Source organism: Bos javanicus, chromosome 18, assembly GCF_032452875.1.
Source record: "Bos javanicus breed banteng chromosome 18, ARS-OSU_banteng_1.0, whole genome shotgun sequence".
In the NCBI taxonomy this organism is placed as follows: domain Eukaryota; kingdom Metazoa; phylum Chordata; class Mammalia; order Artiodactyla; family Bovidae; genus Bos; species Bos javanicus.
The window spans coordinates 3,155,317-3,167,772 of NC_083885.1; the positions used below are offsets into that span (position 1 = coordinate 3,155,317).

The 12,456-nt window shown below is 44.9% G+C and overlaps 1 protein-coding gene across 17 annotated transcripts in view; it reads right to left on the minus strand.

Moving 5' to 3' along the window:
* Positions 1–11,479, minus strand: part of ADAT1 (adenosine deaminase tRNA specific 1) — a 48,704-nt gene extending 37,225 nt beyond the window's left edge. For 9 of the 17 annotated variants that reach the window (XM_061386783.1, XM_061386772.1, XM_061386774.1 and 6 more), the window contains exons 1-6: positions 10,498–11,386; positions 8,179–8,359; positions 7,828–7,896; positions 6,835–6,889; positions 5,983–6,113; positions 1,126–1,729 (exon numbers count right to left, since the gene is read on the minus strand). In XM_061386783.1, the coding sequence (XP_061242767.1) occupies positions 1,126–1,729; positions 5,983–6,113; positions 6,835–6,889; positions 7,828–7,896; positions 8,179–8,359; positions 10,498–10,605 (1,148 nt within the window). In that variant the 5' untranslated portion in view covers positions 10,606–11,386. The other 8 variants (XM_061386767.1, XM_061386775.1, XM_061386780.1 and 5 more) reach the window with 8 other exon arrangements.
* Positions 11,480–12,456: the final 977 nt, after the last annotated feature.

Below are 12,456 nucleotides of genomic sequence, written 5' to 3' on the forward strand. Positions count from 1 at the left end.
AAGTTATAATTCAGCGCTTTTAGTCACAGAGTTGTGCAGCAAGCACCGAAATCTAACATTTCCGTCACCCCAAGAGAAATCCCAGTCACTCCTTAACAGCAGTAACTCCTTGTCTCCTTCTCCAGCCCCTGGCACCCATGAATCTACCTTCTCTGGTTTGCCTACTTCGGACATTTCAATCCATGAAATCATACGTGTGGCTTTTTCCATCTGGCATAAGGTTTTCAAGGTTCATCCGTGCTGTGACATGTATCAGACTCCATCCCTTTTTGAGGCTAACATTCCACTATAGGGAGCTACCATCTTTGACTGATCCATTGAGCAGCTGATGGACATCTGGGTGGTTTCACTTTTAGGGTATTATGACTAGCATTGCTCTGAACACTCATGCACAGCCTTTATGTAGATGCGTGTCCTTATTCCTTTTGGATATGTACGTGGGAGTGGAATTAGTGCGTCATATCCTGGCACTGCTCCCAAGAGCTGGCTTTAGGAGAGTGCGTTTGACAAGAGCGCCCAGGTTTCCCCAGGCCCTGGTCGTATTCTGCCCTCGGTACTATGGCAGGCATCAGGCGTGGCTGCCCTTCTTTAGGGAGATCACACTTGGGTGGTCATCCTTCATCTTTTTCTTTTTAAAAAATTAACACTAATGTTTGAGTGTCCTTAAACATAACAACAGCAAACTATGTGCACTGCAAAAAAAAAAAAAAAAGAGTAATCATAAAGAAGAAAAAAAAATCACCCATAATACCACAACTCAGAGGTAATCATATTAATACCTTGGTATATATCTTTCTATAATTTTTTTTCCTATGGACATAATATACTTTAAGACTGAAATGAACTCATCTTACCTTCTAAATTGCTCTTTAAACATTATGAGCATTTTTCCATGTTTAATTCTCATCAGTATTAGTTGCAAAACACAGTCACAATCTTCTATAGCTGGCCACTTCTGTGGTTTCCTTTTCTTTTCTTAGTGTACACAAAATGAACATTTGAGCAGTTTCTTAGTCATTCCCTCAGGACAAACCCTAACTTTTTCTACGTCTGTACCCAGGTTCAAGGCCCCGTGGACACAGCCCTAGACCGTTTCTTGGCAAGACGGCCCCCCTGCCCTCTCACCTCCTGATCAGTGCTCTCTGCATGGCCTCCTGGCTGTAGGGGCACTTTCCAATGACCACAGCTGACAGATAGATGGGTTCTTCTAAGAAGTGCATCAGCAGTGCCCCCTGGCATCCAAGGATGTTCCACCGTGCCAGCTTGTCACTGCAGGACATGGAGCGAGTCCTGTCCCCCCGGCCTGGCTTCACTCGGAGCAGCCCCACCCGGTGATATGCAGCACCAGGCTGCCCCGAGTCTCCAGCTTCTCCAGGCACACACTTGGCTCCAGTTCTGTAAACGTCCACCACTTGGGCACCACTAGGGGTCATTCCAGTGACACTGGCCAGTTCCTCTGCCGTGAGATTCGAGCTGCTGACATTTGGTGGATTTGGGCCCCTTTCCTGACTGCCAAAACTCCAACGGTGAGCTGTACCACCAGGAGTCCTGGGCTCCAGCCTCATTTTTTTAGTCACAGGACTCTCTGGGTCTTCACATTTCCTTTTATCTTCAGGCGCTTCTAGGTTATCACTAGTTTCTACTGATGGGTTACTGGCCCAATCTCTACTGACAGGACAGCAAGGCTGATCTTCAAACTCAAGCATTGGAATGATGGAGGCATCCCCACCTGCAGGAGAAGAAATCCCTTAAACCAGTTGTTCCCAAAGTGAGGCCCCTAGACCAGCTGCATGAGCATCCCTTGTGAACCTGTTAGAAATGCCAAATCTTGGGACCCATGGTAGACCTGTTGAATCAGAAACTCTTGAGGTGGTACCTAGCAGTCTGTTTTAATAAGCTCTCCATGTGATTCTGATACAACCTTGAGTTTGAGAACGACTGCTTTAAATGAAGTTTAATACTCTTCTCCCAGCTGACCTGAGATGAATTAAGAACACTTGGCCAAATTTCCCTTATAACAATTCTCTGGGGTTCTCACTGATGACCCTATCCTAGACCTAGTGAGCTAGAATCTCTCAGTGGAAGGAATTGAACCATTTAACAAAGATCCCAGGACGTTTTGGAAACACTAGATTAGACCAAGCTTTCTCAACCTCCACACGGACATTTGGGGCCAGACAATTCTTTGCCATGGGGGCTTGTTCTATATATTACAGGATGTTTAGCAGTCTCTCTGGTTTCTGCCTCCTAAATACTGAGAGTACCCCTGAGTCTGACCACCAAAATGTCTACAGATACTGCCAAGCATCCCTTGGGGATCAAATTGTCCTGAGTTGGGAACCCCTGGTTTAGAACGAGCACGGTTTCCCAAGTGCATTTTGTGGAGTGTTATCCCCAAGATGCCTTGGAAAATAAAAGCGGAGGGTTGATTTCATGGTTAAACAAGTTCGGCAAATAATGCTTATAATTTACCCATCTTGCATATCCTCTCAGTAAAGACTTGCATAACTGGTATTTCCCTGTGCTGGTTCAGAGATTTCTGACTTACTCTGTGTTTACATTGAACCAAAGAAAACCAGAGGTCAGTAAAAAGCATAGCTTTCCCAAGAGAGGGAGATTCTTCAAACACTAATGTGTACCGCTTTTCTGAAGTGTGTACATAATACATCTGTGGTCTATATAACCTAAGAGTGGGAGAGGCAAGAGATGCAGAACTGGGAGTGTTGCCAGAGAGGCTGGCTGGCAGGCCTCCAGAGACCTCACAAGGTGACAGTGACTTTGAAGAATTCTCCAGGGCCCACCTCCCACTCCGAAGGCTCAGAGATTTGATCTGGACCAATGTATGAACTCGGGAGTCCGACTCATGCTAACACAACTCAAATGCACAAGTCTGAAGTAGCCAACCCAGGCACCAACTTAACAGTTAGTAATGAGGAATAAATGCCAAGTGAGCCAGACCGTCACATTCTCTAGTGTTCTCTCTTCCCCCAGTGGGAATGTCCCACTGTAAAAGATTGCCCATGACCCAGGGAGTTAGATCAGCAGTTCCAGATTTTGATTTCACAGACCTGTAAAATCTCCACAAGATTTTAAGATCAATAGGGTGTTGTCAATTTTATATTTCATCAAGTAAGATCTTTAAAAAGCTTATTTATCATTAATTTAAAAATACATAAAGATCTCATAAGCTTAAAATGGAAAGAAATTAGCTTTCTAAAAACTCACTGAACAGTCCTGAGTTTTCTCGTGTGACCGTGGAGCAGTGCTCTCTCACAGAGCAGTACCAGCCTGTGGACCACTGATTTTCGTTGTTTGATTAGGTGGTCAGGCTAGCTGTAATCTCCAGATCTCTCTCTCCACAAGAATGCTACACCTGCTGCTGGGATCAACCAGGCCCTGGCTGGGCAAAGCGGGATCCACAGGCCAAGACTCCTGGCATCACCAGGGAGCTGGTTAGAAAGGAAGGCCTCCAGATCCACTCCAGAGCTGCTGTATTTGAATGTTCAGTTTAACAAGTTCTTGGGGCGCATATTATATATATTACAGTTTGAGAAACACTGAGTTAAGAAACATCCTTTGGTTCTTGAGTGCCTTGGTCCAAAGACATTGCTAAGAACAGAGTATGGATGAGCCCTGCCTTTCTCTGTATGTCATTTTTCTGTTCTCTCATAAAGTTATATTATATTTTTAATTTGAATTATGATCTTTAGTTATTGTCTCTAAAGAGTGATTAGTGTAATACCCATGGGACAATCTTATTTCCTTATTTCAAGATTTTTCGGGTGAGAAAATTTTATTATCATTCCTGAGTTGTCTACAAGGGTAGAAATTATTCTCAGTTTTCTAGACAGAAAAACAAAGTATAGAGGTGACCCCCCTTGGCCAGGTTTGGTCTTCCTGCCTAATGCAACTACAGCACCTGAACATCCCTTTAATTGATCAAAATCTATCTTAACTCACCATGACTGTCTATATCTCCTGAAAAATTAAAGGGTAAACGAGGGACTAGACTTATTCACTGCTATATAACCATATTTCACACTTCCCTGACAAACAGTAGAAAATATGTGTTTAATGAATAGGTGGCAAGAATACACAGAAGCACAGTATAAAAAGATCTTCATGACCAGATAACCATGATGGTGTGATCACTCACCTAGAGCCAGATATCCTGGAATGTGAAGTCAAGTGGGCCTTAGGAAAGCATCACTATGAACAAAGCTAGTGGAGGTGATGGAATTCCAGTTGAGCTATTTTAAATCCTAAAAGATGATGCTGTTAAAGTGCTGCACTCAATATGCCAGCAAATCTGGAAACCTCAGCAGTGGCCACAGGACTGGAAAAGGTCAGTTTTCATTTCAATCCCAAAGAAAGGCAATGCCAAAGAATGCTCAACTACCACACAATTGAACTCATCTCACTCCTTAGCAAAGTAATGTTCAAAATTCTCCAAGCCAGGCCTCAACAGTATGTGAACCATGAATTTCCAGATGTTCAAGCTTGTTTTAGAAAAGGCAGAAGAAACAGAGATCAAATTTCCAACATTTGTTGGATCACTGAAAAAGCAAAAGAGTTCCAAAAAATATCTATTTCTTCTTTATTGACTATGCCAAAGCCTTTGACTGTGTGGATCACAACAAATTGTGGAAAATTCTGAAAGAGATGGGAATACCAGACCATCTGACCTGCCTCCTGAGAAATTTGTATGCAGGTCAAGAAGCAACAGTTAGAACTGGACATGGAACAACAGACTGGTTCCAAATGGGGAAAGGAGTACGTCAAGGCTGTATACTGTCACCCTGCTTATTTATCTTATATGTAGAGTACATCATGCAAAATGCCTGGCTGGATGAAGCACAAGCTGGAATCAAGATTGCCAGGAGAAATATCAATAACCTCAGATATGCAGATGACACCACCCTTATGCAGAAAGTGAAGAGGAACTCAAAAGCCTCTTGATGAAAGTGAAAGTGGAGAGTGAAAAAGTTGGCTTAAAGCTCAACATTCAGAAAACTAAGATCATGGCATCTGGTCCCATCACTTCATGGCAAATAGATAGGGAAACAATGAAAACAGTGAGAGACTATTTTGGGGGGCTCCAGAATCAGTGCAGATGGTGACTGCAGCCATGAAATTAAAAAATGCTTGTCCCTTGGGAGAAAAGTTATGACCAACCTAGACAGCATATTAAAAAGCAGAGACATTACTTTGCTAACAAAGGTCCATTTAGTAAAAGCTACGGTTTTTCCAGTGGTCATGTATGGGTGTAAGAGTTGGACTATAAAGAAAGCTGAGCGCCAAAGAATTGATGCTTTTGAACTGTGGTGTTGGAGAAGACTTTTGAGAGTCCCTTGGACTGCAAGGAGATCTAACCAGTCATTCCTAAAGGAAATCAGTCCTAAATATTCATTGGAAGGACTGATGCTGAAGCTCCAATACTTTGGCCACCTAATGCAAAGAACTGACTCATTGGAAAAGACCCTGACACTGGGAAAGATTGAAGGCAGGAGAAGGGGACAACAGAGGATAAGATGGTTGGATGGCATCACCAACTTGATGGACATGAGTTTGAGTAAACTCCAGGAGTTGGTGATGGACAGGCAGGCCTAGCGTGCTGCAGTCCATGGTGTCACAAAGGGTTGGACACGACTGAGCGACTAAATGAAACCGATGTGTTTAATGAATGAATGACATGAGTGTCAGGATAAATCACCACAGAACTCAGGGCTTTGGACTTGTAAGCCCTATGGTTGGTTTTGGACCTTTAAGTCTCCTGATCCTGATGGGGAACTGAGAACTGAATACCAGTGTGAGTGACGTGCCTTCCACTTTCCTTGGTAGAGAAGTGATTAGGCACTCTCACTGGCTGTAACTACGTGTTAGCTAAAGAGGGTGTATTTTGAGAAACATACTCACGGATAAGACACCAATAAGGAAGTAAAGATGAATGTAACATGAATCCAGAGATTTGAATATACTTACAGGGTGTATGGCTGGAGAAAAACACAAACAAGAGGTCTGGTCTGAGTTTCCACAGTCCTCTCTGAGATCCTGGGAGAAAGATGCTATCCTCCTTCAGGGCAGCTGCCAAGTGGAGCTGATGGAGCAGGTACCTAATGGGACGCGGGGTGCGGGGCGTTACCAGAGCAAACAACCCATGTCTGTGGTCAAGGGAGAGACTCTGGTGGGGTGATTACTAAGAAGGAAAGAGATACTGGAGACCAATGAAACAGGTAGTGACCTGGAATTACGAGAACGATCTAGTGATTCTCAAAATGGGGTCCATGAACCAGCAGAACCAGCTGGAATTTATTAGAAATGCACCTTCTGGGACTTCCCTGGTGATCCAGTGGTTAAGCGTCCGCCTTACCATGCAGGGGACTAGGGTTCGATCCCTGGTCAGGGAACTAAGACCCCAGGTGCTGTGGAGCAACTAAGCCCCCAGGGCACAACTCCGTGCTGCAGCTGGAGTCCACGCGCCACGTGGAAAAGATCCTGTATGACACAACACAGCTGCCACGGGCCGCAGCTAAGACCCGAGACGGCAAATAAGTAAATATTAAAAAAAAAAATGGAAATGCAACTTTTCAAGCTCCACCTGGATCTGCTGACTCAGAACCCCTAGGGATGGGCCCAGCTATCTGGGTTTTAACAAACCCTCCAGGTGATTCTGAAGCACACTCAAGCATGAGAACCCTGTCTAGGCCAGATCAACTGTATTTTAAGTACAGTTCAGAGGCTGACATAATTAGTATTACCTGCGGGCTTATTAGAAATGCAAATTCTGGGGCCCCCACCCATGCTAGATCAAGCTCTTGGGGGATGTGGCTTTACCTTTGGAAACTCCTTCTGGCTATGACCTCAGCATGGCTATCATTGAGGATGTCACCTGCAGCAAAGATAAGACACTAGTGAAAACATATGGAACCTAGACAGGCCCTGGTTCCTGAAAGCAGAACATGGCAGTTTTCTCCAGCACCCAGATTGGCCACATAACTCCTGGAGGGCTTTGCCAGAAAGCAGTACAATCATTATTGGCACAGTATTTACAGCAGGGTTTCTTCAACTACTGACATTTCGTGACATTTCGGGATGGAAAATGGGTGTGTGTGTGTGTGCATTTACAGCAGGGTTTCCTCAACTACTGACATTTCGTGACATTTCGTGATGGAAAATGGGTGTGTGTGTGTGTGTGTGTGTCCAGACATTGCCAAATGTCTCCTGGGGGGCAAATCTGCCCTAGCTGAGAACTCCTGACTTACAGGGAAATCTTAATCAGGAGGACAAATCAGATCTTTTGTACCCTGGTGCCATACTTGTGCCCATGGTGAAACAAGTCCGTTGAATTCAATCAATAGTAGTCCTGGATCAGTGTCCTCATATCCCTGGGAAAACTAGGAGATGAGGAAAGCAAACTGGGGGAGGACTCTGTTAACTGGCATCCAGAAAGTGAAGATGCCAGACCTCTACGGGATTTTCTTACTCTTTCTTGTGCCAAAATCTCCATTTAATTCAGGGTTGCTTTCTAGGGCTTCAGATGTACTATGGAAAGCTAAACTCAGGGAACTTCTGGTTTGAGCATGAAGATAAATGGCCAACTTTCAATCCACTCAGAAAGATGTTCCTGGCGGCCTTTGCTTCTGAAACTTATTTCCATTCTTTAAATGAGTTCTGTCCTTCCAACTGGAGTGACAGTCAGCAGCAAGTGAAGGGTCAGCCACCTAGTGATACGGCCCCTTTGCTCTGCCGGGAAGAGAAACAGGTGACACAGACACCGATTTTCTAAAACTCCCTAATAGGCCCTGTTTAGACCCCACCCAGCCTTACCGCTCTTCCTCATTTTGGACTGGCCTATGCATTTGGTTCCTGTTCCCATTGAGACAACTTCCTTTGTCACTGAGGGGGTAAAAAAGCAAATCATAAAATGAGTTCTTAGAATCTGAATGGTCGGCAAGTTTAACAACCCCGCTGCACGTTCGTCCAGAGGGCTCCCTCAGGCTGCCTCAGCTGAGGACTGGTTTCTGCACAGCCATCTCCCGCCACCAGAGGTCCCGCAGCACCTGGCCAGCAGCAGCAGAATGTGCCTGGCATCTCGGATCATACCCAGCCACCACCACCCCTGTCTAGCCCTGTGTCTCTTATTGGGAGAGACAGTGTTTCAGGGAGAAAAGGTCTCACCTTGCACTGGTCCATCAGAGCGGTCGCAGGCCTGGTCAGCTGTGGGTTGTATCTTCACCACGGCTGCGAGCAACGTCCACTCACGGTTGGGCTCAGGCTTCCCTTGCTTGGGCAGCCTGCTCCCATAGTGCTCGTAACACAGCCGGGCAATCTCATCCGCGGTCCACATGGTGCTCAGGCCCTGATCAAAACCCACAGCTGTCAGGACAGAGAGGAGAACCAAGGCAAGATGCTGCAACCCACACCCTGCTGCAGCAGGCGTTCACAGGTAGCCCCTTCATGTTCCTCCTGAGGCTCCCCGTTTGTAACTCTGTGTACCATCTTCTCTGACTACCCCTCTGCTTTCTTTTCATCATTAATGAAAGATCAACAAAGTCTCAAATCTCATAACCCCAGAAGATACATTATTTCTTCAAGATGTTTTTTTTTTTTTTCTAATGTTGGATATATGACATGTTTCTAATGAATCTGAGCCCAATACTCAGAATGAAAGCATAGGAGGGAAATATTGTTGGTATTCCACTTTTCATTTGGAAATAGCACGTAAAGGGCTGCAGACCTCAGCTTGCTTCAGAAAGACCCTCACCACACAGAGTTCATCTTTCTGGGGATAAAGGTCTTCTTTTCTATCCTTTTTCCCCAGACATTTTACTTTTCTTTCCCTCACAGCAGAGAGGTTCTTTATCCTCTGTCTAGTAAGCCTCCGCCCCCATCAGGAAAGCACCATTTTAATCTTCCACAACCTTTTATGATGCAGAGGAAAGTGACAGAGCCCAGTGGTTTCTCACCACTCAAGTGAGACAGCAGTTCTGCTTCTCAGATTGAGGGTTTTGGAGTTACCCTTTCTGGATTCTAATCCTGGTTTTGCTACAAATTGACTATGAGATATTGGGTAGATTACTTAACCTTTCTGTGTCATCTGATAAAAGAGACAATAGTATTTAATCCACTGGAGTTGCTGTGAGGCTTAAATAATATTTACAAAAAGTTGGCACAGTGTCCAGCATAATTACATCAATTGAGGTTAATACTACAAGTAAGAACATTTGAATTTCCTGATTCATTTGCCTTGAGCTCCCTCACAGATAGTGGATCTGTGATGGATACGTAAAGCCATGAATAAGAGACCATGAAGTAGACCTAAAAGAGGCCTAGAATACTTCCCTTGACACTCTTCTCATTGTTGACTCTATCAGTGCTCACTCAGTGACCTCATTTGGCCACTGAAATGTATGAAAAGCTTCTTAGGAAAAAATAAGATCATAAGGTGATGGGTAAAGCCAAATGTGTCACCAAACAAACAAAAAGGGCTCCACTGAACCTCAAGGCATATACCAGACAACCGCTTTTTCCACAATAAGCTCTTTGCACTGTTAAATTAATAAAACAAGGAGACAATTAGATTGATGAGTCTCTAATGCTGTGTTGGCCTATTTAAGCAAACCAAGATCTAAGTGTGTAAATGCCTTAAGGTTGCTGCTGCTGCTGCTGCTAAGTCACTTTAGTCGTGTCCGACTCTGTGCGACCTCATAGACGCCAGCCCACCAGGCTCCCCCGTCCCTGGGATTCTCCAGGTAAGAGTACTGGAGTGGGTTGCCATTTCCTTCTCCAATGCATGAAAGTGAAAAGTGAAAGTGAATTTGCTCAGCCGTGTCCGACCCTCAGCGACCCCATGGACTGCAGCCTTCCAGGTTCCTCCGTCCATGGGATTTTTCCAGGCAAGAGTACTGGAGTGGGGTGCCATTGCCTTCTCCAACATATCAAAACTGCTAAGGACAACCAACCAACAGCCGTCAGCTAGGCTTCCAGCTGTAGCCAATCAAATGATTTCTTCTTTTGTTTCTGCACTTTTTCTACAACAATCTACCCTGCCTCCTGTCTGCAGAGGGCTCCTAACTACTTGCTTTGGTGCTGCCCAATTGGAATTGGTTTTTGACCAAACTTTTAAAAATTATAATATGCTTCAGTTTATCATTTAACTGTTCTGATGTGTGGGGTTGTTATTTCAATAAATGGTCATAGTACATCATCAGATCATAGTGCTTTAAATTAAGAATCTGGCTGGAACTGACAAAAACTGTGATTTATGTCAGAGAACCAGCATAAGTTTTTCTTTGCCCCACAGGCTGGTTTTCTGGGTCTTAGCTCAAACCGACTCCAGTATTCTTGCTTGGAAAATCCCACGGACAGAGGAGCCTGGAGATCTACAGTCCATGGGGTCGCAGGAGTCGGACACGACTTAGTGACTAAACCACAACCACAAGTTCCCTAAGTAGGGATTGAAACCGGACCACTGCAGGAAAAAAAGCGGATCCTAACCTCTAGATCGCCAGGGAGCTTTCGCAGCATAAATCTTGTATTTGCTGGAACAAAAGAAAAGCATGGGCAAGCCTTGAATCCTCCGTTTGGAAGAGATTTCCCTCTCATTTCGAGGGGGCGAGGAGCATCAGAAGGCAGTATACTTTATGAAGGCAGATACTCTGGTACCCACCTGAAATTAAATCATAGGTACACAAACCATAATAGCCAAGGAAGACAGAACTTGCCAGAAGAAACGCTGACTCTATGAAGCAGCAGCCCAGAACTGTATCATCACATTCTCGGAGCTGTCAGGAAGGGCGTGCCCAGTAGTTGAAACGAGCACGTTTTGCTACACTGAGTCCACTAAAATTCAAATCCACTCTCTCCTAGAACGTGAATAATTGTTGTTAGTTTTTCTGCCCACAGATCGCATGTTTTAACAGTTGAAAAATGCTGAAGAGACCACTTCCTTTTCAAAGAAAGTTAGGGCCAGGGGCGAAAAGCTCTTTTCGAAGGGTTGGAAGGGAAGCCTACTTCCCTCAGCCCCCGGCTCAACACCCTCAAGTGGACCGGGACGGCCAAGGTGTCCAGTCAACAGGAGACTCCGGGCCCCTGCAGCCGGGACTAGGTGGGTGCCTGCCCTCTTTGGTTTTGTAGGACGCTGCAGCACGGCCACGCGTTCCCCGCTCGCCCGCAGCGGGGGCTCTCCGCGCCGGGAGGGCGGTATTTCCACTAAAGGAGCCGCCTTTTACCGTCAGACGCGTGGTGGGAGAGGTACTGTTCTCACGTTCTCTCCCCACACAAACGGAGCTTGGGAAAGTCAGACACTAGAACCTGACCCAGAAGCCGCGAGAAACCCCCTTACTTGCGCGCCCTCAGCTCCCCGACCCTCTCTGAGACCCTCGCCTCCCACCTCTACGACGCACGCCGTCGAACGGGGCGGACGGAGCGTGTGCGGCGCAGCGGACGTGACATCACTAAGAGGCGGCACACAGTGCACGCTGGCCTTTGTAGTCACTTAGGGGGCGGAGCCAGGTGGGGTCAGATCCGACTTCCGGCGCTGTGCGTATTAGTCAAAGGGGCTCGGGAAGCTGATGGTGTGTGAGAATAGATTCCCAGAGTAGAATGACGTCGTATCATGAAACACTACAGTAAATTTTTGTCGAAAACACTGCTATCCAGTAGCAATATAATTTGAGCCAGATATGTAACTTAAAAATTTCTACATTTCAAAAACTCAAAATAGATGAACTTAAACCATGTTTTATTTAACTTAACATGTACAACAGATTTCAACGTGTAATCAATATTTTTTAAAAAATATTGAGGTATTTTGTATTTTTTCCATACTAAATTTTAGAAGTCTGGTTTGTATATTACACTCACAGTACGTCTCAATTCTGACCAGCCACATTTCAAATGTGCAATAGCCGCATGTGGCTCATGGCTTATTTATTAACAGTTCAGGTCTAAAACGTTCATATTGTAATACGTAGTATTACTAGTAATATGTAGTAACACATAGTATAGCTGTCTGGATAGTTCAGGAGTCTGTACCATTTGGCAGTTGTGTACCTCAATTCCTAAAGATGAGTATTTTCCTTTTCATATTACCCCTCCAAAGCTAGAGAAGTGCAGCTTAATTGACCCCCATCTTTCTTTCTAGATCAGAGGAAGGGTAAGTTCCTTACTCCTCCAAAGATAAGTATCCTGTTCCTCTCTCTAACGTGTTTAATCTGTGACTCTTCTGTTTTTTTAAAAGATTTCTTGTGGGGGAATCATCTTTCAGGGTTATCTCAAGGATTAGTACTGCCATTCATCTAGTTGCATAAATTGAAAAGTTAATCACCTCGTCATTTTCTTTCCCTTCACCCTCGTATTATAATCCAATATATAATCTGTTACCACGTCCTGTTGATCTCTGTCTTGAATTCACCCAGTTCTACTTTTATGGCAAAATCCTAGTCCTTTGGACAA